We start from the raw sequence: 23,473 nt of genomic DNA on the forward strand, positions 1-23,473 counted from the left end.
ATGAATAATAATTTATTAAACTTTGTTTTAACAGTGTTTCACTCTGATTGGACCCTCGCTCTGACGCTGCTCTCTGATTGGACCCTCGCCTTGACACTGCTCTCTGATTGGACCCTCGCCTTGACACTGCTCTCTGATTGGACCCTCGCTCTGACGCTGCTCTTCAATTGGTTTGTCTCCAGACGCTCTCCTCTGATTGGTCGCCATGTCCAGCATTAACGTGTCATTGGAAAACCCGTACGGTCGCGTGACCATCCCTCGGGCCAAGCTCCAGTCAAATGCCGACGGCTCCACGGTCATCGCCAACCCGGCCGTCGTCAACGGCAACAGCAACCCCTATGCCAGCCCCGCCCCCGAAGTCAGGGAGGCGGAGCCAGAGGAGCCGCGGTGTCGCGCCTGCTGCTACCGCTGCCGCAGGAAGTGACGCCACGGCGACGCGTCAGGACAGAAACCTCAGGTAACCACGGTGACGCGTCAGGACAGAAACCTCAGGTAACCACGGCGACGCGTCCAGCGTCGAGCGAAACACAAAAACTGCAAAAAACGACGAACTGAAACATGAAGGAAAAACTGCAACGTTTTACAAAAGGAAATGAAGGCGTTTTATTTTGAAAGTCTCATAAATAAAACGGTCCTGAGTCATTTACACAAAGGTTATTACATGTTTATTCAGCGTTAATTACAAGTAAACGAGGATGAGCTGCTCTGATTGGCTGGAAAAGTGTACCTAATAAAGTGGCCAGTGCAGCCGTTTTCATTTGTGAAACTTTAATCATGTTTTTGTTTAAAATAATGAATCATAATAATATATTTGTATCCTGTGATTAGAGGCTTTTATTGTGGCGGGTCGGACTTCCTGTTTCTTAATAAACATGAATTATAATCTTAAATTACATTTTTTGTGTTGTATTAATATGAACCAAAGGGTTACTGGTTCAGTTTCCACCTCTGCAGATTGCCATTGTGTCCCTGGGCAAAACACTTCCCTCCACTCCTCAAACTCGAGTATTTTCTAGAAAAGTTTTGTGTGAAAAATCCTGTGTGATGTTTTAGTTTTTTTATGATGGGAACAGAAGAGCGAGACAAACGGCTGAAGCAGATCCAGGACTGAGTCCAGACCAGGGTTCTGTCGAAACAGAAACAAACTAGACAAACTTAAAGTGAGGCAGAAAATGATACAAAGAATCAACAGAACAAAGTGAGGAAACAGTTTGAGGCTCTTTACACATGAGCCACTTTGTTCTTATCACACAGAATCTGAGACAAGGCCTGTGTGATGTCACCTGTGTGATGTCACCTGCGTGATGTCACCTGCGTGATGTCACCTGTGTGATGTCATCAGTGTGATGTCATCAGTGTCTGTGATGTCATCAATAATCCAAACACATTTTTGTCAAATTTTTATTTGATACAAAAACAAAAGTCCCGCCCCTTTTACAGGTAACAGGAAGTACAACAACACAAACAGGAAGTGACAGGTGTCTAAAACAGAGGCTCATGGGAAATAAAAGGTGCTGCCTGTAACTGCAGACCTCACACACACACACACACACACACGCACACACACGCACGCACACACACAGACACACACACACACAGACACACACACACACACACACACAGACACACACACACACACGCAGACACACACACACACACACACACACACACACACACACACACACACACACACACACGGGGCTCTGTCTCTGCACAAACCAAATGGTTCAAGACTTTAAGAGTTTCCTGGTCACTGGGGTCAAAACAAACAAAAAGTGTCTGAAGCTTGAGGAGACGCACTTTCACATCTACAGATACAGAAAAAAAAAAAAAAAAAAGAGGAATAGAAGAGAGAGAAGCACAGACGACAGGAGCTGCACCTGCCCCTGCCCCGACAGGTGCAGAGTTTGAGGCGCGACAAAAGATGAAAACACCAAAACACAAGAGAAGAGCATCAGATGAGACTCACTGTCCCTCTGTCCTCCTCAGCGTCTGTACCTCCCCCTCTCCTTCTCTCTGTCCCTCTCTCCTCCTCTGTCTCTCCCCCTCTCCCTCTCTCTCCTCGTCTCTCCTCTCGGTCTCTCTCTCTGTCGGTCTCTCTCTCGCCGGCTGCTGACCACGGCCTGAGTTCGCCGCAGGAAGTCGTCCACTCTCATGTCATAATCGTGCTGAAAACACAAAACAGAAACTCAGAACGTTTCACCACAAGGACACGCGTCCCCAAGGACAAGGACACGCGTCCCCCAAGGACAAGGACACGCGTCCCCCAAGGACACGTGTCCCCATCCCACACAGCGTCCCACAAGGACACGCGTCCCACAACGGACATGCGTCCCAAGACGGACACGCGTGGACACGCGTCCCACATGGACACGCGTCCCACAAGGACACGCGTCCCCAAGGACACGCGTCCCACAAGGACACGCGTCCCAGACGGACACGCGTCCCAGACGGACACGCGTCCCACAAGGACACGCGTCCCAGACGGACACGCGTCCCACACGGACACGCGTCCCACATGGACACGCGTCCCCCAAGGACACGCGTCCCAGACGGACACGCGTCCCAGACGGACACGCGTCCCACATGGACACGCGTCCCCCAGACGGACACGCGTCCCAGACGGACACGCGTCCCAGACAGGACACGCGTCCCACATGGACACGCGTCCCAGACGGACACGCGTCCCCCAAGGACACGCGTCCCCCAAGGACAAGCGTCCAAATGGACACGCGTCCCACATGACACGCGGACCACGCGTCCACATGGACACGCGTCCCACACGCGTCCCAAGGACACGCGTCCCCCAAGGACACGCGTCCCACATGGACACGCGTCCCACATGGACACGCGTCCCCCAAGGACACGCGTCCCACATGGACACGCGTCCCACATGGACACGCGTCCCACATGGACACGCGTCCCAGACGGACGTGCAGCCCGTTTATAAATACGACATCTTAAACCCTTTAGCAGCCTTGTTCCAAACAGGAAGTGTTCATGGGCGTGATTGGGCTCCATGAACTCTGGCTCCAGTTCAGTTTGTGTGTAAAAAGCCTGGCTCCTCTCTCTGACCTTTGACCCCGCTCTACATGACCCCGGGGTTTGGACTTCAACATTTTGTCACAAATCCAGATTTGAACATGGTCTAGTCCAGGTCCAGTCCAGGTCCAGTCCAGGTCCAGTCCAGGTCCAGTCCAGACCAATGTTTTCTCCACAACGATCAAGAGAAGAAAGAGGAAAGTCACAACAGACTGAACTCGTGTTCTGCTCGTGGAGACGAGAACCATGTAAACGTCACAAATCTCCACATCATCAAACGGACTCGTCTTCTTCCCTCGACACTTGTGGATTTATTTGTGGTTTACACATTTTGTCACAAACCCACAGAGAAGCACCAAGTGGAAAAAGTCTGGAGCCAGAAGGAGCCCAGGAGTGTCTTGGAGCACTTCCTGTTTGGACGGCAGCGGCGGCGACAGCGTTAGATCTGAACATTTATATAAACACGATCTGGTCTGATCCAGGGTCAGTCGTCAGTCGTCAGTCCAGATGTGCGGACGGGTTATTTCTTCATTAAAACTCATCCTCCGCCCGCTCTCCATTTGCACCCGACGTTTGGACCAATTTTCCAAACCGCACTCGCCGCCGTCCGCCCAGTGTTTTTAGATTTTTAGAGATCCAGATTTTAGAACAAATCATACAGCAAACAAACTAAGGAGCCTCGATAAAAATGCAAACTATGGCTCATTTATTCCAAAACTGGCTCCATGTGCATGTTCACATTCTAATTGTTGGTAACGACCCCTCGCCTGCCTCGCCTGGTTTTCTTGCACAGCGGATTCATTTGCAACGTTTTCCGCCGAGGCTGTTTTTGAACCTTCTTGAACATTGCCTGATGTTATTTCAGAGTCAGAGCCGTGACCGTGGTCAGAGACACAGGAGAGAAGCGTCTTCATATCCAGGGCCAAAGGTGCAGCAGCCGCTCGTCCCTGCAGGTTCAATTGTTCAGAGCCTCATGGTGAGTGTGCGGCTCAATAAACGCCACAGTTCATTGTACAAGGATGGTGGTTTTATTTGTGGTGATGCACTAAACAACAGGACAAGTGTTTCCTGACTCGCTCCAGTCGCCTTCAACCGTTCATTTCACAAACAGGAAAACACAGACACCTGTAGACGCCCGTATATATATATATATATATTTCATTTATGTATTTATTAGTAGTTAAACCGCCACCCGCCCGAATTTGATTAAAATATTATTTTTCGTCATGTCATCCGCCCGACAGTGTTTAGCTGCGGCAATCTGCACATCTCTAGTCCTCAGTCCTGGTCCAAGTCCAAGTCCTCGGTCCTCAGTCCAGGTCCTCAGTCCTGGTCCAAGTCCTCGGTCCTCAGTCCTCAGTCCAGGTCCTCAGTCTTCAGTCCTCAGTCCAGGTCCAGGTCCAGGTCCTGACCGGGCTGGAGGCGTATCCCCGGTGGCCCGTGCTCCGGTTCTTGTCCCTGAAGCGGTGCGGCTCGTGGGGGGGCAGGGGCGGGTGGTGGTATGCCTGGTGAGGGGGGGCGGGGCGTGGCTGTGGTGGTAATACTGAGGGGGGGGCGGGTCCACGCCCGGGTACGCCTGGGTACAAGAACAACAAGAAGAACAAGAAGAATAAGAAGAACAAGAAGAACAGAGGGTTAGATGAGAGAGGACAAGGAAGAGGAGAAGAAATTAAAAAGAAGAGGAGGAGGAAGAGGAGGAAGAGAAGGAAAAGGAAGAGGAGGAGGATGAAGAGGAGGAAGAGAAGGAAAAGGAAGAGGAGGAGGATGAGGAGGAAGAGGAGGAAGAGGAGGAGACTGACCAGAGTTTGCCAAGGAGCAGGAGGTCCAACACTGTGGTGATAATCCCTCATGTAATCTCCATAAGACTGAAGAGAAACAAACACACAACTGAGTCTGAGTCTAACACACACACACACACACACACACACACACACACACACACACACACACACACACACACACACACACACACACACACACACACACACACACACACACACACACACACACACACACACACACACACACACACTCACACACACACACACACACACACACACACACACACACACACACACACACACACACACACACACACACACACACACACACACACACACACACACACACACACACAACACACACACACACACACACACACACACACACACACACACACACACACACACACACACACACACACACACACACACACACACACACACACACACACACACAACACACACACACACACACACACACACACACACACACACACACACACACACACACACAACACACGACACAAACACACACACACACACACACACACACAACACACACACACACACACACACACACACACACACACACACACACACACACACACACACACACACACACACACACACACACACACACACACACACACACACACACACACACACACACACACACACACACACACACACACACACACACACACACACACACACACACACACACACACACACACACACACACACACACACACACACACACACACACACACACACACACACACACACACACACACACACACACACACACACACACACACACACACACAACACACACACACACACACACACACACACACACACACACACACACAACACACACAGATACACACACTGACCCCGTTCATGAAGACGTCGCGTCGAACTCCAGAAAACCTCCTGAAAAACACAAATGTCACATCTTTAACCTTTAACCCTTAGAGGTCAGAGGTCACAGCTCAACGACCTTCACTGACCCTGACCCCCCTCCTCCTCCTCTGACCTCTGACCCCTGAGTGTCTCACCTGTCCACGGGCTGGCTCCTCAGGTCCTGGATAAAACCTACGACACAACAACAGAGTCAGACTCCAGACCGGACCAGACCTAGTCTCAGGTTAGTCCTGTTTATACTTGCTTCAGTCCCAGTTCAGTCCTGGTTTAGTCCCGGCTTAGTCCCAGTTTAGTCCTGGTTCAGTTCTGGTTTAGTTCTGGTTTAGACCTGTTCTGGAGTAGTCTGGTCCGCAGTCTGAGCGTGGTCTCTTTCTTCCGTGAAGGTCGTACTCTTCGGGGCGACGCCTGGAACACAGTACTGTCAAATACTGCAAAAGTACTACACAAATACTGCAAAAGTACTACACAAATGTAAATACAACTTCTTAGCGTATACAGGCACAGTACTGCAGTGACATATTACTAAAGTACAAATACACACGAGGATGAAGTACTGCCCAAAAACCCCTTTATCAGCACCATGTCCCCGTCTTAAAGCTGCAGTGTGGGACTTTTGGGAGGACGACATGTGTCTGCTCTGTCTCTGAACATCTATACACATGTCTGAATAAACTACACATGTCTGATAAATGTCTGATGTCTGCACTTATCTGTCTACATTGTCTGCACTTTATACATCTATACACTTTATAAATGTCTGTACACTTTATAAATGTCTGCACTTTATACATCTATACACTTTATAAATGTCTGCACTTTATACATCTATACACATGTCTGTCTATACATCTATACACATGTCTGCACTTTCTATCTATACACTTTATACACTACATCTATACATCTATACATCTATACACTGTCTGCTATACATGTCTACATGTCTGCACTTTCTACATCTATACACTTTATACATGTCTGCACTTTATACATGTCTGCACTTTATACATGTCTGTTTATACATGTCTGTACATCTATACATGTCTGCATACTTTATACATGTCTGACATGTCTGCACTTTATACATGTCTGCACATGTCTGCATGTCTGTTGACCTACTGCTATCTTGTGATGGCCCCCGCAGACCAGAGGGCCCCCCGCAGACCAGAGGGCCCCCCGCAGACCAGAGGGCCCCGCAGACCAGAGGGCCCCCGCAGACCAGAGGGGCCCCCGCAGACCAGAGGGGCCCCCGCAGACCAGAGGGGCCCCCGCAGACCAGAGGGGCCCCCCGCAGACCAGGCCTTGTTCTTCATAATTATATTTGAATAGAAATGCGGTTGAGATTGATGAGACCTGTGTTTACTTCACATATGCGACTACTGAAATACACCAGTATATATCCATCTATATAATCTATACTCCAGTGGTAAAAAAAGAGAAATCAACAATCACAGAAATAACTTCAAACTAAGAAAAGCAATAAATTAAAAAGAATACTGAAAAATAACCAATGAAAATAAGACACCGTTTTTGAATTGTTGTTCAATTATAAAAAAATAAAAAAAAACTAAAGAAAAATGATGCTGCCCCTAGTAAAAAACTGTAAATACTTGGACAATAGTGACGTGTTAAATGTAGGTTTTGGGAGCTCAGAACAACCTCCAAACAAATGAAGTGTGAAGTTGAAGGGTGAGGAACATCAGTGTCCGATCACACCATCCGTCAGTGTTTGAGCCAAAGTGACTTCATGTGAGGACACCACTGCTGAAAGTAAATCATCAAAAAGTGAGACTGGAATTTGTCACAGTGCAGATTGACAAGGCACAAAGCTTCTGGGAGAATGTTCTTTGGACAGATGAGACAAAACTGGAGCTCTTTGGCAAGACACATCAGCTCTATGTTCACAGACACAAACATAAAGCAGACCAAGAAATGAACACTGTCTCTACTGTGAAGCACGGAGGAGGTTTGGTTTGGTTCTGGGGCTGTTCTGCTGCGTCAGGCTCAGGGCGTCTTGAATCTGTGCAAAATACAACAGAATCTCAAAACCATCAAAGTGTTTTGGAACAAAATGTGTCGCCTAGTGTCAGAGAGCTTGGTCTCAGTCGTAGGTCATGGGTCTTCAACAGGAAAATGACCCAAAACACACAGAGAAAAACACACAGAGAAAAACACCCAAGAATGGCTAAGAACAGAACATTGGACTGTTCTGGAGTGTTCTTCTGTGAGTCCAGATCTCAGTTCTATTGATCATCTGTGAATGGAACTGAAACATGCGTCCGGAGAAGGAACCTTCAAACCTGAGACTAGAACAATTTACTCATAAGAAATGGATCAAAATCCCAGTTGTCCAGAGCAGAAGTGTCACTGACAGTTACACAAATCGTTTGTTTGCAGAGTTTGCCTCAAAACTTGTGCAACAAACTATAAAGTTAAGGAACCATCATTTTTGTCCAGGCCAGTTTCATTATTTTGCTTATTTAAATAATTCTGTTGAACAACAATTCAAAAACAGTGTTTGATTTTTATTGGTTATTTTTCAGGATTTTAAAAAATGTATTATTGCTTCTCTTAATTTCAAGTTATTTCTGTGACCATTGTTGATTTTTTTTCCCCCCATTACCAGAGGGAACCAACAATTCTGAACACGTGTGTAAATAATCTATATAAAGTATATAACGTAAATAGTGTATATAATGTATATAATGTGTATACACAGTGTATATAATGTGTATGATGTAGTTGTGTGCAGATGTGACTCTGGTCCCTGCATCTGTATTAATGATAAAATATATAATATAAATAAACGTGTTTTTGTGCCTTCAGACTCAGTGATACCAGTGCTCTGAGTCAGGTCCGAGTCAGGTCCGAATAATATCTGAATATGAGTCACATTTAAACAGAATGTAGTTCCTCTGCACATGTGTGCGTTCTGTGTGTAGATGTGTGTAAATGTGTGCGTTCTGTGTGTAAATGTGTGCGTCCTGTGTGTAAATGTGTGCGTTCTGTGTGTAAATGTGTGCGTATTGTGTGTAAATGTGTGCGTTCTGTGTGTAAATGTGTGCGCATTGTGTGTAAATGTGTGCGTTCTGTGTGTAAATGTGTGCGTTCTGTGTGTAAATGTGTGCGTTCTGTGTGTAAATGTGTGCGTTCTGTGTGTAAATGTGTGCGTTCTGTGTGTAAATGTGTGCGCTGTGTGTAAATGTGTGCGTCCTGTGTGTAGATGTGTGTAAATGTGTGCATATTGTGTGTAAATGTGTGCGTTCTGTGTGTAAATGTGTGCGTTCTGTGTGTAAATGTGTGCGTTCTGTGTGTAAATCTGTGCTTTCTGTGTGTAGATGTGTGTAAATGTGTGCGTATTGTGTGTAAATGTGTGCGTTCTGTGTGTAAATGTGTGAGTTGTGTGTAAATGTGTGCGTTCTGTGTGTAAAGTGTGCGTCCTGTGTGTAAATGTGTGCGTCCTGTGTGTAAATGTGTGCGTTCTGTGTGTAAATGTGTGAGTATTGTGTGTAAATGTGTGTGTCCTGTGTGTAAATGTGTGCGTCCTGTGTGTAAATGTGTGCGTCCTGTGTGTAGATGTGTGTAAATGTGTGCGTATTGTGTGTAAATGTGTGCGTATTGTGTGTAAATGTGTGCGTCCTGTGTGTAGATGTGTGTAAATGTGTGCGTGCTGTGTGTGTTGTGTGTAATGTGTGTGCGTCCTGTGTGTAAATGTGTGCGTCCTGTGTGTAAATGTGTGCGTTCTGTGTGTAAATGTGTGTGTGTTCTGTGTAAATGTGTGTGTGTTCTGTGTGTAAATGTGTGTGTTCTGTGTGTAAATGTGTGCGTTCTGTGTGTAAATGTGTGCGTCCTGTGTGTAAATGTGTGCGTCCTGTGTGTAAATGTGTGCGTCCTGTGTGTAAATGTGTGCGTCCTGTGTGTAAATGTGTGCGTCCTGTGTGTAAATGTGTGCGTGCTGTGTGTAAAATGTGTGCGTTCTGTGTGTAAATGTGTGCGTCCTGTGTGTAGATGTGTGCGTTCTGTGTGTAAATGTGTGTGTTCTGTGTGTAAATGTGTGCGTTTTGTGTGTAAATGTGTGTGTGTTCTGTGTAAATGTGTGCGTTCTGTGTGAAAATGTGTGCATTCTGTGTGTAAATGTGTGCGTTCTGTGTGTAAATGTGTGCGTTCTGTGTGTAAATGTGTGCGTTGTGTGTGTAGATGTGTGTAAATGTGTGCGTCCTGTGTGTAAATTGTGTGCGTCCTGTGTGTAAATGTGTGCGTTCTGTGTGTAAATGTGTGTGTTCTGTGTAAATGTGTGTGTGTTCTGTGTGTAAATGTGTGTGTTCTGTGTGTAAATGTGTGCGTTCTGTGTGTAAATGTGTGCGTTCTGTGTGTAAATGTGTGCAAATGTGTGCGTTTTGTGTGTAAATGTGTGCGTTTGTGTGTAAATGTGTGCGTCCTGTGTGTAAATGTGTGCGCTGTGTGTAAATGTGTGCGTTGTGTGTAAATGTGTGCGTTCTGTGTGTAAATGTGTGTGTGTGTAAATGTGTGCGTGTGTGTAAATGTGTGTTCTGTGTGTAAATGTGTGCGTTTTGTGTGTAAATGTGTGTGTGTTCTGTGTGTAAATGTGTGCGTTCTGTGTAAATGTGTGCGTTCTGTGTGTAAATGTGTGCGTTCTGTGTGTAAATGTGTGCGTTGTGTGTGTAGATGTGTGTAAATGTGTGCGTCCTGTGTGTAAATGTGTGCGTATTGTGTGTAAATGTGTGCGTCCTGTGTGTAAATGTGTGCGTCCTGTGTGTAGATGTGTGCGTCCTGTGTGTAAATGTGTGCGTTGTGTGTAGATGTGTGTAAATGTGTGCGTTCTGTGTGTAAATGTGTGCGTTTTGTGTGTAAATGTGTGCGTTCTGTGTGTAAATGTGTGCGTTTTGTGTGTAAATGTGTGCGTTTGTGTGTAAATGTGTGTGCGTCCTGTGTGTAAATGTGTGCGTATTGTGTGTAAATGTGTGCGTCGTGTGTGTAAATGTGTGCGTCGTGTGTGTAAATGTGTGCGTCCTGTGTGTAGATGTGTGCGTTCTGTGTGTAGATGTGTGCGTTGTGTGTAGATGTGTGTAAATGTGTGCGTTCTGTGTGTAAATGTGTGCGTTCTGTGTGTAAATGTGTGCGTTTTGTGTGTAAATGTGTGTGCGTTGTGTGTAAATGTGTGCGTTCTGTGTGTAAATGTGTGCGTTCTGTGTGTAAAATGTGTGTGTGTAAATGTGTGCGTTTCTGTGTGTAAATGTGTGCGTCCTGTGTGTAAATGTGTGCGTCCTGTGTGTAGATGTGTGCGTTCTGTGTGTAGATGTGTGTAAATGTGTGCGTTGTGTGTGTAGATGTGTGCGTTCTGTGTGTAAATGTGTGCGTCCTGTGTGTAAATGTGTGTAAATGTGTGCGTATTGTGTGTAAATGTGTGCGTCCTGTGTGTAGATGTGTGCGTCCTGTGTGTAGATGTGTGTAAATGTGTGCGTTGTGTGTGTAGATGTGTGCGTTGTGTGTGTAGATGTGTGCGTTCTGTGTGTAAATGTGTGCGTTTTGTGTGTAAGTGTGTGTGTGTTCTGTGTGTAAATGTGTGCGTCCTGTGTGTAAATGTGTGCGTTCTGTGTGTAAATGTGTGCTGTGTGTAAATGTGTGCGTTCTGTGTGTAAATGTGTGTGCGTTTGTGTGTAAATGTGTGCATTCTGTGTGTAAATGTGTGCGTGTGTGTAAATGTGTGCGTTCTGTGTGTAAATGTGTGCGTTCTGTGTGTAAATGTGTGTGTGTTTCTGTGTGTAAATGTGTGTAAATGTGTGCGTCCTGTGTGTAAATGTGTGCGTTTTGTGTGTAAATGTGTGCATTCTGTGTGTAAATGTGTGTGTTTTGTGTGTAAATGTGTGCATTCTGTGTGTAAATGTGTGCATTCTGTGTGTAAATGTGTGTGTTCTGTGTGTAAATGTGTGTGTGTTCTTTGTGTGTAAATGTGTGCGTTCTGTGTGTAAATGTGTGCGTTTTTGTGTGTAAATGTGTGCGTTTGTGTGTAAATGTGTGCGTTCTGTGTGTAAATGTGTGCAAATGTGTGCGTTTTGTGTGTAAATGTGTGCGTTTTGTGTGTAAATGTGTGTGTTTTGTGTGTAAATGTGTGCGTTTTGTGTGGACATACCGCTTTGAGGAAAAAGCCTTTATAAAAACAGTTCAGTCTATTACTGCCTTTTCATTGGCTCTGAGCAGCTCTGCTCTGCTCTGATTGGCTGACACTCAGGTGAAGGTGCGGTAGCCCCGCCCACACCCCCCAACTCAGTCCTGATTGGCCCGTGAGAACCGAGGGGCGGGGCTTAACAGTTCAAACCTGACCCTGAGATCCAGTCCAGTCCTGACCCAGTCCCAAACCAGGACTGCACAAGTCCTGACCCAGTCCCAAACCAGGACTACAGGAGTCCACGTGAGGCCAATAAATCCACGCTGTTTTACTGTGAAAGTCCTGGTGTATCTTAGACAGTCCTGAGCTTTTACTGTGAAAGGGCTCAAAGGGAAGTCCATTTAAACGCCCAAACTTCACCTTTAGTTTCTGTAAGAGAAAACTTCACAAGTTTAATGAGCAAACCCAGCCCTGCCCTGCCTGATCCGTCACACTACTGCTGCTAACTGAGCACACCGGGTACGGATCAGGTCACTATGCTAACGCTCCCCTAACACTACTGCAGCTGTGTGTAAACCCCGGGTACAGACCACCTCCCCCTCTCCTACCCCTGACCTCTGACCCACAGGCACTTTAACACGTTTACAGCAAGACATCAGGTGTTCTTTTCAATGGTCCTCAAAATGGCATCCAGAACAGGAGAAGGTCACGTGACCCTCACCTCAGAGCAGCTGCACAAACCCTGCACTATCCGTCTCCACTGCATTTACACTGATCTGGAGTGACGCGGATCAGGCACAGCTCCACAGCCCCATATGGAGCAGCTCACACTGGCCTGACTCAGCCCAGGAGAACCCGGGTGAGCCCGGGTGAGCCCAGGAAAACCCAGGAGAACCCAGGAGAACTCAGGAGAACCCAGGAGAACTCAGGAGAGCCTGGGTGATCCTCAGACACTGAAATCATCCTTTAGGGAAAGAGTCCAAAGTCCGCAGCAGGGGGCACTGTGGCGGGAGCAGCTGATTGGCTAACCTTCCCGGCTCTCTGATTGGTGGGCGTCCTCGGGGACGGGGCTCTGACGGCGTGCGACGTTTGTGACGAATCCTCCGAGCGACGCTGTGCACATCCACACTGTCGTCCAACGGGAAGAGTGCGCACAGTTGACCCCCGGTGTCCGGCTGGATCTCCTACAGAGGGAGGAACGGGTCAGTACGGGTCAGAACAGGTCTGAACCGGGTCTAAACCGGGTCTAAACCGGGTCCTGACCTGTCCGTCTCGTCCGATCTTCACAGGCTTGTGCTCGTTCCAGGGGTTGGACAGGTGAGCGGTTTTGGTGAAGGGCAGCTCCCTCCTGAAACATTCACAACAGTGAAGATAAAAACAAATATCAAACAAATGTCAGAATATAGACACTATAAAGGTGATTTATAACATATAAAAGGTGATTTATAACATATAAAAGGTGATTTATAACATATAAAAGGTGATTTATAACATATAAAGGTGAGGGAGCAGCTCTTTTGAGTCAAAGACATATTATATACATACACATATTGAAAAATAAATCAGATGAATCACATTTTGAAATCTGATTAATCATGATGATTAAAGCCTCCAGCCCGACTCGTGTGTGACTTAAAACAGACAATGTGATTCATCAGTCTTCATTTTTGAATGACTCGTTCAGATTAATTACACACATTAAAGTTGACTGGGACCCGGATCAGGACCTCATCTCCTCATCTGACCTCCAATCAGGACCGGTCCAGCACTGGACCAGGACCGGACCAAGACCGGACAAGCACTGGACCAGGACCTGACCAGGACCTCACCTGCAGAGCCAGTCGATCTTGAAGACTCCTCCCAACATCTTGGCGTTCATTCCAGCAGGAAGCACCCAGTGAATGGGAGAGCCGCCGTGTTGAGACTCGGACGCTAAACGAGCAAAACCTGGAAAAAAGACCAAGTCTGAGGTTAAGACCGAGGTTTAGACCGAGGTTTAGACCAAACCCAGAGCTAATCTGGACCAAACCAAGTCCAAGAGAAAGAGTAGGAGGAGGATGTAGGTGTTGGGGATGCACTGATCCAGCCTTTTCTGTTCCATATCGATATTTTGATGTTAAGTATCTGCCGATGCCGATATTAATAGACACCAATCTAGGAACAGAAAATGGCCCTTGTTTCCTTAAAACAGTTGACTTTCTACAGAGATCTAGGACTAAACCGGGACTAAACCGGAACTAAACCGGGACTAAACCGGGGATCCAATAGTGTTCTGTAACTGTTATTTCTCCTTTACATCACGACTGAGGAAAAGTTCAAACATGAACTTATTACTGCCGACTAAAGGCCCCACCAGGATATGAACCGATACCACGGAACCGATACCACATCCAGCTAATTTTTCAGTATCGGCATAGATATTTGACACCAGAATCAGTATTGGTGCATCCCAAGGACATAGGAGGTAGGAGTCAGGAGACAGGGCGTAGGAGGTAGGAGTCAGGAGTCAGGAGTCAGGGTGTAGGGTGTAGGAGGTAGGAGTCAGGAGTCAGGTTGTAGGAGGTAGGAGTCAGGAGACAGGGTGTAGGAGGTAGGAGGTACCTTGGAACATTCCGCTCTCTCTCACAGAAAACACCAGGATGACACTTCGCGCCGAACGAAACGCTGCATTTAACTTCTTCTCATTCACCGGAAGAGTGGACCACACGCCCTGCAGGAGAAACAGAGCTGAAACAGGGCCGAAACAGGGCTGAAACGGGGCTGAAACAGGGCCAAAACAGGGCTGAAACAGGGCCGAAACGGGGCTGAAACAGGGCCGAAGCGGGACCGAAACAGGGCCGAAGCGGGACCGAAACAGGGACAAAGCGGGACCGAAACAGGGACAAAGCGGGACCGAAACAGGGCCAAAGCGGGACCGAAACAGGGCCAAAGCGGGACCGAAACAGGGCCAAAGCGGGACCGAAACAGGGCCAAAGCGGGACCGAAACAGGGCCAAAGCGGGACCGAAACAGGGACAAAGCGGGACCGAAACAGGGACAAAGCGGGACCGAAACAGGGACAAAGCGGGACCGAAACAGGGACAAAGCGGGACCGAAACAGGGGCGGGACAAAGCCAAAGCGGGACCGAAACAGGGACAAAGCGGGACCGAAACAGGGACAAAGCGGGACCGAAACAGGGCCAAAGCGGGACCGAAACAGGGCCAAAGCGGGACCGAAACAGGGCCAAAGCTGGACTGAAACAGGACCAAAGCGGGACTGAAACAGGGCTGAAACAATACTGAAACAAGACAAACAGAGCTGAAGCAGAACTGAAGCAGGACTAACTTGAGGGAGAGGTACCTTGGCTTTGGCGAGGGACACGTTCTCGTGGTTGTTGCTCTTGATGAGGAAGAATCGTGCGTCTCTCAGAATGTAGCGCAGCTTACTGGTCGGATCTATGGAGAAAAGCACTCGCTTTAGATTCAAACTGAAACAGACGAAGAGTTTCACTTCTGCAGTTTGTAATAGAAACGTAATAAACTAGTTCTTACTCTCTCTCACTGCTCGCACAGACGAAGACAACTTATCCCGCCTCTTCTCTGAACCTGCAACATAAGAACAAAACCATGAAGACCCTTTTAAGACCGGTTATGATCCCTGTAGACCGGTTATGATCCGTACCGGACTCGGACTCGCTGAAGCTCACAGAGCTGTGCGAGTCTCCGGCTTCACTTCGCGTGTCGTAGTTTGTGTCTCTTCGGTCGTAATCGTCTTCGTCGTCGTCTTCTTCTTTCTCTCCCTCCTCTTCCTCCTCCTCTTCCTCCATCACCTCCTCCTGGAACAAAGTCCATCCAGGTTTAGACCCAGAACCAGACCAGGATCAGGCAAACTAAACTCCACGACACATTTGAAAAAGGACCAAATTTAAGTTTTGTTCAATGTAAGACTCGCCTCCTCTTCCTCTTCCTCCTCCTCCTCCTCTTCCTCCTCAGGCTCCTCCTCTTCTTCTCCATTGGCCGAGGAGCTTCCCGCCTCAGAGCCGTACTCTTCATCTGATTGGTGGTCATTGTGGCGAGGGGAGGGGCTTGGCCGACGCTCTTCACGGCGCATTTTCTACAAAGGAAAAAAACAGTAATGAGGTTTAAAGCAGCGAGCGTGTTCTTGTGACGACACAGAGGTTTATGTACGAAGTATGAACGTTTTTTATTATTCAGCTTAACGTATGGTATGTACGAAGTGGACACCCTGAGCCCCTCCCACATGGCGCCGGGGATCCATTACCTGTTCTAGGCTCCGCCCCCTGCGTCGCCGTAGTTTGCGGTCGTCGTAGTCGTCATGGCGATAACTGGGGGCGTGGCCCGCTCTGGGAGACCCAGTCTTCTTCGAGGATGGCGCTCTCTTATTGGACGAGGAAGACGAGGGGGCGTGTCCTGAGCGTGGCCGCTTCACGTCCCCCGGGTCAGAGCGGTCAGACTTTCGCTTCACTCCTGAAAAATATGAAATTAAACATTTAACCTGATTCCTCCAAGTCGTTCTGGTGTGTGCACGATTCACTAGTACGATTCACTAGTGCGATTCACTAGTGCGATTCACTAGTACGATTCACTAGTACGATTCACTAGTACGATTCACTAGTGCGATTCACTAGTGCGATTCACTAGTGCGATTCACTAGTACGATTCACTAGTACGATTCACTAGTACGATTCACTAGTACGATTCACTAGTACGATTCACTAGTACGATTCACTAGTGCACTAGAACCCACACGCCGGGGTGAAGCGTCACTTTAAACATGAGGCCTTCTAGTTTCTGTACACATGCAGATGAATGAGCGCTGGAGAACCTACAGAGCAGAAAGTCATCAGTCATTCATTCATTCATTCAGTCATTCATTCATTAGTCATTCATTCATTAGTCATTCATTCCATCAGTCATTCATTCCATCAGTCATTCATTCCATCAGTCATTCATTCATTCAGTATTTTGCCTCGGGAAAAACATTAAAGGCCCTAGCTTGGACATACTTCAGGCTAGGCATTTGTTACTCACTACACTCGCTGTTCTAGTTGTTGGCAACACCTGTGCAGGATTTCAGATGTGTAGGACTAAAGGTTTTGATGTTGAGAGTCTTTTTGTTAACAAAAAGAGAATTCAGCCAAATGTGTGCCAAATGTTCCAAACTGTCAGATGCATTTTAGCTCTGCTCTGACCATGAAAACCTCATTCTGATATTTTGGTGGCTACAAATTCCCTTCCCATCTTATTTCACTTTTTCAGATATCCATATTTTAGCAATATAAACATGCATTTCCATAAAACGCTTTGTTATTTAGGCATAAGAAATAAACTATGCAACAGGTCCAATGGAATTACAAGCATTTTTATTTGTTTCGCAGAATAAAACAGGAATATTAAAAAAATGATCAAAACTGCTAAATGACACAAAAGACAAAGGTAGAACTATTTACAAGGTACAGGAAGGTGATGTTACAGTTCCATCTGATCGTGCCACTCGCGGTAACAGTTTCTAGTGGGAACAAAACAGAGAGGCACATCACAGGACTCACAGCCCACCGGGGTCTTTTTGTGGCAGAGTTTGCACAGTCTTCTGCCAGCAGAGGCCGCCTGCTCTTTAGGCACATTTTGGCCCTCACTGAAATAAATGAGTTTGTGTGTGGTTGTTCCTGGGCCAGGAGGTGGTGGATGGTTGGTAGAAGTGGAAGGACTTCCGATGTCTGACAGCTCCTGTAATAGAGCCTCTCTGAAGTCCCTCTGTGTGTACCTAGTGTCCTGCTGCTGTTGGGAACGGTACATGATAAAAGCATTTATAATCGCAATGTCCAGGAAGTGGTAAAAAAAGGTACGATACCACTTCTTTGTCTTATGTAGAACAGAGTAGTACCCAATGAGAGCATCTGAGAGGTCAACACCCCCCATGTGGCTGTTGTAGGCTTTCACAGGAGCAGGAAGCGGGACATCCACCACCTTCCACATCCCCTGCTCTTTCATCCTTCGAGGGGCTGTGTCTCCACTCATAACAGTGTGGATGGTGGAACACATGACGACCTCTCGTGTGTCCTTCCACTTGATGAAGAGGAGCTCTTTGTGTCTGATCCATCTCACACTCCCCCGAGGGTCTTTCCTGCCAAAGTCATTTGTTGTGGTTTTAGGATATCCCACTCTGTTGACTCGCATGGTGCCACAAGCTCCAATGTTTTGGGCTGCCAAGTCCTTGAAGAGATCAGGGCTTGTGTAAAAGTTATCCACATACAGGTGATATCCCGTTCCCAGTTTTTCCAAGTCCATGAGAGACATGACGGAGTCGTAGCTAAGCCCTTTGCCACTTCTGGAGGCCTTGCCGTCATCAACAAAAAAATTCCAGGTGTACCCTGTCGCTGAGTCCGCAAGCACAAACAGTTTGTAGCCCCACTTGGTTGGTTTGTTTTTTATGTATTGTTTGAGTCCATGCCTTGCTTTTGATGCAACCATCCGCTCGTCAATTGATATGTTTTGGCCTGGATGGTAATGCTCTTTGCAGGCCTCAACAATCTGCTGGTACAGGGGCTTTATTTTCTTCAGGCGGTCATAGGCTGGCGTGCCCTTTGCCGCTTGATTTTGTATGTCTTCCTTCAAAGGGCAGAGGTGTAATGACCTGCAAATGAGCTGAAACTTATTCCTTGAAATGACAGAAGCTGGAAAAATTAAGTTAAAAATATTGTGCTTTCGCCAGTAGTCCACCAGTTCTGGAAGCTTCACTATTCCCATGTATATGACGATGGCCAAAAAAGCATAGAGGTCAGGAAGAGTCACATCCGTCCAGTTTTGGTTTTGTTCAGCCCCGTGGTCATTTATATTTGCCAAGAGCGTGGACATAACCAAGTCAGAGAAATACAGTCTAAAAAAGTCCAGTGGCGTAGCAGCACATCTGCTCCTGCGCTGAGGTCCGGGCTCTCTGGCGGGTTGGAAGGGCAGCGGCACAGGCACAATGTCCACTTCATCAGGTGTATTCCACCTTTCCCCGTGTGCATCAGGTGAGGGCGGGGCCCCTGCTGCTCCTGCTCTGTGCCTTTTAGTACCTCTTGCCTTTTTTGATTGTTTTCTTGGAGACAGGGAAGCAGCAGCAGGGGGTGGTTCAACAGTTTGGCTCTCCTCATCAAGGGGGGGTGGTGTAACACTTTGGCTCTCCTCATCAAGGGGGGTGGTGTAACAGTTTGGCTCTCCTCATCAAGGGGGGGTGGTGTAACAGTTTGGCTCTCCTTAGCAGCGGACAATGGTTCAACAGTTTGGATCTCCTCATCAGCAGCGGGGGGTGGTTCAACAGTTCGGCTCTTCTTAGGGGTGAGTGGTTTAACAGTTCGGCTCTTCTTAGCAGGGGGGGGTGATTTAACAGTTCGGCTCTTCTTAGCAGGGGGGGGTGATTTAACAGTTCGGCTCTTCTTAGCAGGGGGGGGTGATTTAACAGTTCGGCTCTTCTTAGCAGGGGGGGGTGATTTAACAGTTTGGCTCTTCTTAGCAGGGGGGGGTGGTTTAAAAGTTGGGATTTTCACAGTCCTGCGCTTCACTTCTGGCTCCCAGTCACTGTCCAGGTCACAGTCAGTGTCTGACTCCCACTCACTGCCCCCACTGGAATCTTCATCGATTGTCCTATCAACAAAACATGATAAACACACTCTTAGTACATTTAAAGGCTTCAGATATTTCCCAAAATAATAATTAAATCACTACGGGGACAGACAGATTATAACATAATGACTACAACTCTAGTACTGTAAAATACAAAGCCTGTTGTCCAAACACGGCCCATTCTGTTAGAGCCAGAACAACAGTCATGCTCTTAGATAAAAGTGGTTTACAGAGCATTTACCAGTATAATAATACAGCAATTACACTGTAATGATCATCAGGACCATTATATTAAATACATCGTCTTTGGTCCTAAGAATGTCCACTCTATGGAAGTTTATTTGCCAATAAATAAACAATAAAAATTATTATACTAAACATAATTATTACATATTAAAATGTAATAATTACAATAAAACAAAAAACAGATCTATTTCATTCAAAGCAAAAATGTGTTGCACTCACCGATCTAATAGGGCATCTTTGCCGTCCAAAAACAACTCCTCTGCCTCCGAGTCATACTCGCTGTCCTCAGACTCAGAGCTGTCAACAATCGCCTCAATACCAGTAGAGCAAGTTCTCTTCAGACTTTTAGGCATGTTCTCTCAAGGTAAAAACCTAAAACAAGCCGAAAGCGACTCCCAAGATGCGTCCGATCTGCTACGTTCGTGCGTCGTCGTAAGACTAATGGCCGGTCCCACAGCTTTACGTGTGTGAATAGAGAATCGGTCTCTCAACTTTCAAACAAAATCTAAAAGATGCACAACAGAATACAAGCGTAAATATTTATAATATAGGGATTAGGGATGGGCATTCGATGAAATTTTCTTAATCGATCGTCGGAAGAATTAACGATCGATTATCGATTAATCATTAACGTTTTTATATTAAAATGATCATCATTACTATTACTATCTGCATAAATAAATTCAACTTTACGACATATAAACCGTAACGACTCTAGAGCCACATCAATCTGTTTGAGATTATAATGTGTTTAATTCAGTTTTGCGCAAATCTCACAGAAACAAAACTTAAAACCGCATCGCTAATTTGCATAAACTAAGTGAAGATAAAACTACAGCTCGTGTCGCTGATGTGGTTCAATTTCTGTCGGATTAAAAGACATGATTCAGTGGAATACAGGTTAGTGTGACCAGATTTGCATTTGTCAAAACCAGGACAGCGTACGGGGGGTAGGAGATGGGAACTCGTCATCGACATTGCGCGACTCTCACCTGGTAAAGCTTTTTCCCCACTGGACACCGAAACATATGTTCCTGCTTTATACACAGTGCACGTGGACTCACACTTGTCCCGAACGTAACGGAAAGCGTGTACAAATCATCGTTAAATACGCATTTGTGCTTCGGTACGCTGCAGACTGACCGAATGTTTGTGTCTCGCTCCTTCTGAGTGCAGAGCGCTACATGTACGGACCCCTGTTTGGTCACGCTACGCACAGCAACCTACATTCAGTTTGTCGATTAAAATGAACGTAATCGATGAAATTCTTCATGATCAATTATCGATTAATCATGCCCATCCCTAATAGGGATGCTCTAACACGCCTCATGATGTAAGAGCAGCAGGCTCAGGACAGAGACCCCGCACTCTCATTATCCTAACAGGCTCTACGCACACGTGTTATTAAAAATGTAGACAAACTAACATCACAAACCAGGAAGACGTTTGGAAACGTGATGAAACTTCCTTTGGGCTCTGTTCGCAGAAATAAGTCTGACAAAATGTAAGAAAAATTAGAAAATGTCCAGGTTTTTTTAATGTCCATGTCATTGTACTGTTCTGTTGTGTTTGGATAATCAACAATTCCGACCATACCTCAATTTCCATCATTTTTATAATAAATTATTTATAATAATTTATAATGCCATCCAATTCTTTCTGCTCATCCAGGCGGACTGGAGTGGGTAGTGTTGTGTTTTAGTTTTTCCATCGAGTGGTGTAGAAAAGAGGGAGCCTCTGTCTTTATCATTTATAATACATTCATCTCAATTTGCCGGCAAATAATATTTACCCTGGAAGCCAAACAAGTACTTTTCTACAAAGAACTTGTAGCCGGTCTCTAGTTTTGAGCTGCCTGTAAGTGACACTGAAGATGTGATAGGAGCCCCATCCCCCTTTTATTTATTTTGATTTATTTAACAGGAACAGTTTACATTAATCAGTATTTCTGTAAATGTACCAGAATTAGCAGGGAGAGGTTATGTTTTCATCTGTAGTTCTTGGAAAGCCTGGAAAGCTTTGGCAGGTTATGAAAACCGCCACTGCTGAATCCACAGTTTTATCACAGTCGGTGGAGCCCAGTGTCGAGAACCACACCGGACGTCGTCATCGCACCTTTCCAAACATCTCGCAGGTTTGTGACAGAAGAGTTAGCTGGCGTTAGTAGTGTTAGTTGGCGATATAGGTCTGTTACTCCTAGTAGTAATAGTATTTTGAGGTGTACTACAGTATTTGTACCCTTCTTGTCTGTGATCTCGGTCTCTGTGTTGGTGAATAGTTCGTCGTCTTGATCCGGAGCTTCTGTTAAAATGTCCTCCAGCACGTTCAGCTCTCCGTCTGCACAGAAATAAAATAAAGATGATCACAGTTATTCTTATTATACATTAATTTGTGATCAAAACAACAACACTTTACTTTTTATTATAAATGTTTCTGACACACACATAAAAGCATTTGCAGGTCTTTATTGTTTAAGTTTATTATTTAAACCTATGATTTGTCTGTATGTTTAAGTCACATCTTACACTGGAGTCGTTCCCTTTTGTTTGGCTTCAGAACAAACCCGCAGCTGGAAATAAGAAACGAGACGAATTAAAGATGCAGAGTTTATCAGCATCTTTAACCATATGTATTCATCTTTATTAGTCTTTATTTATCTGTATTTAAGTTGAATCTGGTGTGACTTCTTCGTTCTTCTGTTTAAATGAATGAATCCGCAGACTCCGAGGACACAGACAAAGAGCTTCTGCTTTTGTTTGGCTTTTTTCTTTGTCCTCGAGCTCAAATCTCACGTCCAAACCTGTCGTGAGCGGACCTAGACTCGGGTTTGGTCTTATTCGCGCAGATAAATGTGTTTGTTAGTGACTTAAATCCAGAGAAATCGCGCAGACCGCAGCAGACGGGAGCTAACAGGCTAACAGGCTAACAATGCTGTGGCGGGTTTTACCTTTGTCCTCGCGCCGCTCTGACGTCATGTTCCGCCGCTGGGCCCGATTCTGGCGCGTGCGGCTCTGGTCCCAATAAAAACGCGTTAAATTTCACCAAAAACTGCGCCAAATGTCAAAGAAAATCAGCGCATCCCGCAGAGTTCGGCGCAGAAAGTGGCGCATGCACGAAATGGCGGCGGTATTTATGCGGCTCTTCTTCTGCGCGTGAGCACGAACTGAGGCGGGAAGCGCGCGCTCTGCAGGCGGCACGAGGGATTTTTATTTGAATATAAAGTTTAAACATTTTCACTTATCTTTAATTTCTCACATTATTCACGTGTTTATGAGTCTTTACACATGTTTGAACATCACCTGTTACTTTACTTGGTCTTTTATTTATTATTTACAGCGGATTATAGTCCTCACTCACTTTTGAAAGAAACTGTACTTTTCCAGCAGCATACTTTTACTCTTTACACTAAAGTAACAGTACTTTTACTTGAGTCATATTGTCACTAAAGTAACAGTACTTTTACTTGAGTAATACTTGACTCTTAGAATAGGCCCGTGTTGTTGTAGTCACGTGTGTGTCCTTGGGGGGCGCTCTCCGCTCACATCACAAACACTGCAGAAGAAGAAAAACGCCGGAAGTCCTCATCACAGCTGTAGGACCCGCACGCGCACAGTCCCAGAACCGGGTCTAAACCAGGACCGGGTCTAAACAAGGTCTGGGACAGGGCGAGAAGAGGATCTGATCTGGGTCTAAAGCAGGTCCAGAAGAGGCACTAAACCAGGTCTAGACCAAGAGTGAACCAGGAC

At 46.2% G+C, this 23,473-nt stretch overlaps 2 protein-coding genes across 2 annotated transcripts; both read right to left on the reverse strand.

Moving 5' to 3' along the window:
• Nucleotides 1-1,387: 1,387 nt before the first annotated feature.
• Nucleotides 1,388-22,868, reverse strand: LOC110166030 (YTH domain-containing protein 1-like). The gene is given in 18 exon segments (XM_055159913.1): nt 1,388-2,168; nt 4,455-4,567; nt 4,570-4,618; nt 4,842-4,907; nt 5,720-5,759; nt 5,885-5,921; nt 6,079-6,155; nt 12,907-13,061; nt 13,141-13,225; nt 13,707-13,824; nt 14,479-14,587; nt 15,217-15,311; nt 15,408-15,461; nt 15,538-15,691; nt 15,808-15,969; nt 16,138-16,343; nt 21,966-22,064; nt 22,675-22,868. Coding segments are annotated over 18 exon segments (1,830 nt in total). The 5' UTR covers nt 22,703-22,868; the 3' UTR covers nt 1,388-1,985.
• Nucleotides 17,218-21,958, reverse strand: LOC129410905 (piggyBac transposable element-derived protein 4-like). Its single transcript, XM_055159914.1, has 3 exons — nt 21,688-21,958; nt 19,947-20,232; nt 17,218-19,502 (listed from the first exon to the last, which is right to left on the reverse strand). Exon 3 carries the CDS (start codon nt 18,729-18,731, stop codon nt 17,346-17,348), a length of 1,386 nt encoding a protein of 461 aa, XP_055015889.1. The 5' UTR covers nt 18,732-19,502; nt 19,947-20,232; nt 21,688-21,958; the 3' UTR covers nt 17,218-17,345.
• Nucleotides 22,869-23,473: the final 605 nt, after the last annotated feature.

The sequence above is a fragment of the Boleophthalmus pectinirostris genome, unplaced genomic scaffold (genome assembly GCF_026225935.1).
Source record: "Boleophthalmus pectinirostris isolate CB_2022bp ecotype Guang Dong unplaced genomic scaffold, ASM2622593v1 HiC_scaffold_2825, whole genome shotgun sequence".
In the NCBI taxonomy this organism is placed as follows: domain Eukaryota; kingdom Metazoa; phylum Chordata; class Actinopteri; order Gobiiformes; family Gobiidae; genus Boleophthalmus; species Boleophthalmus pectinirostris.

Excerpts from the sequence above, each read along its gene's own strand:
- LOC129410905 (XM_055159914.1), bottom strand. The coding sequence starts at position 18,731 with ATGTCCACGCTCTTGGCAAATATAAATGACCACGGGGCTGAACAAAAC.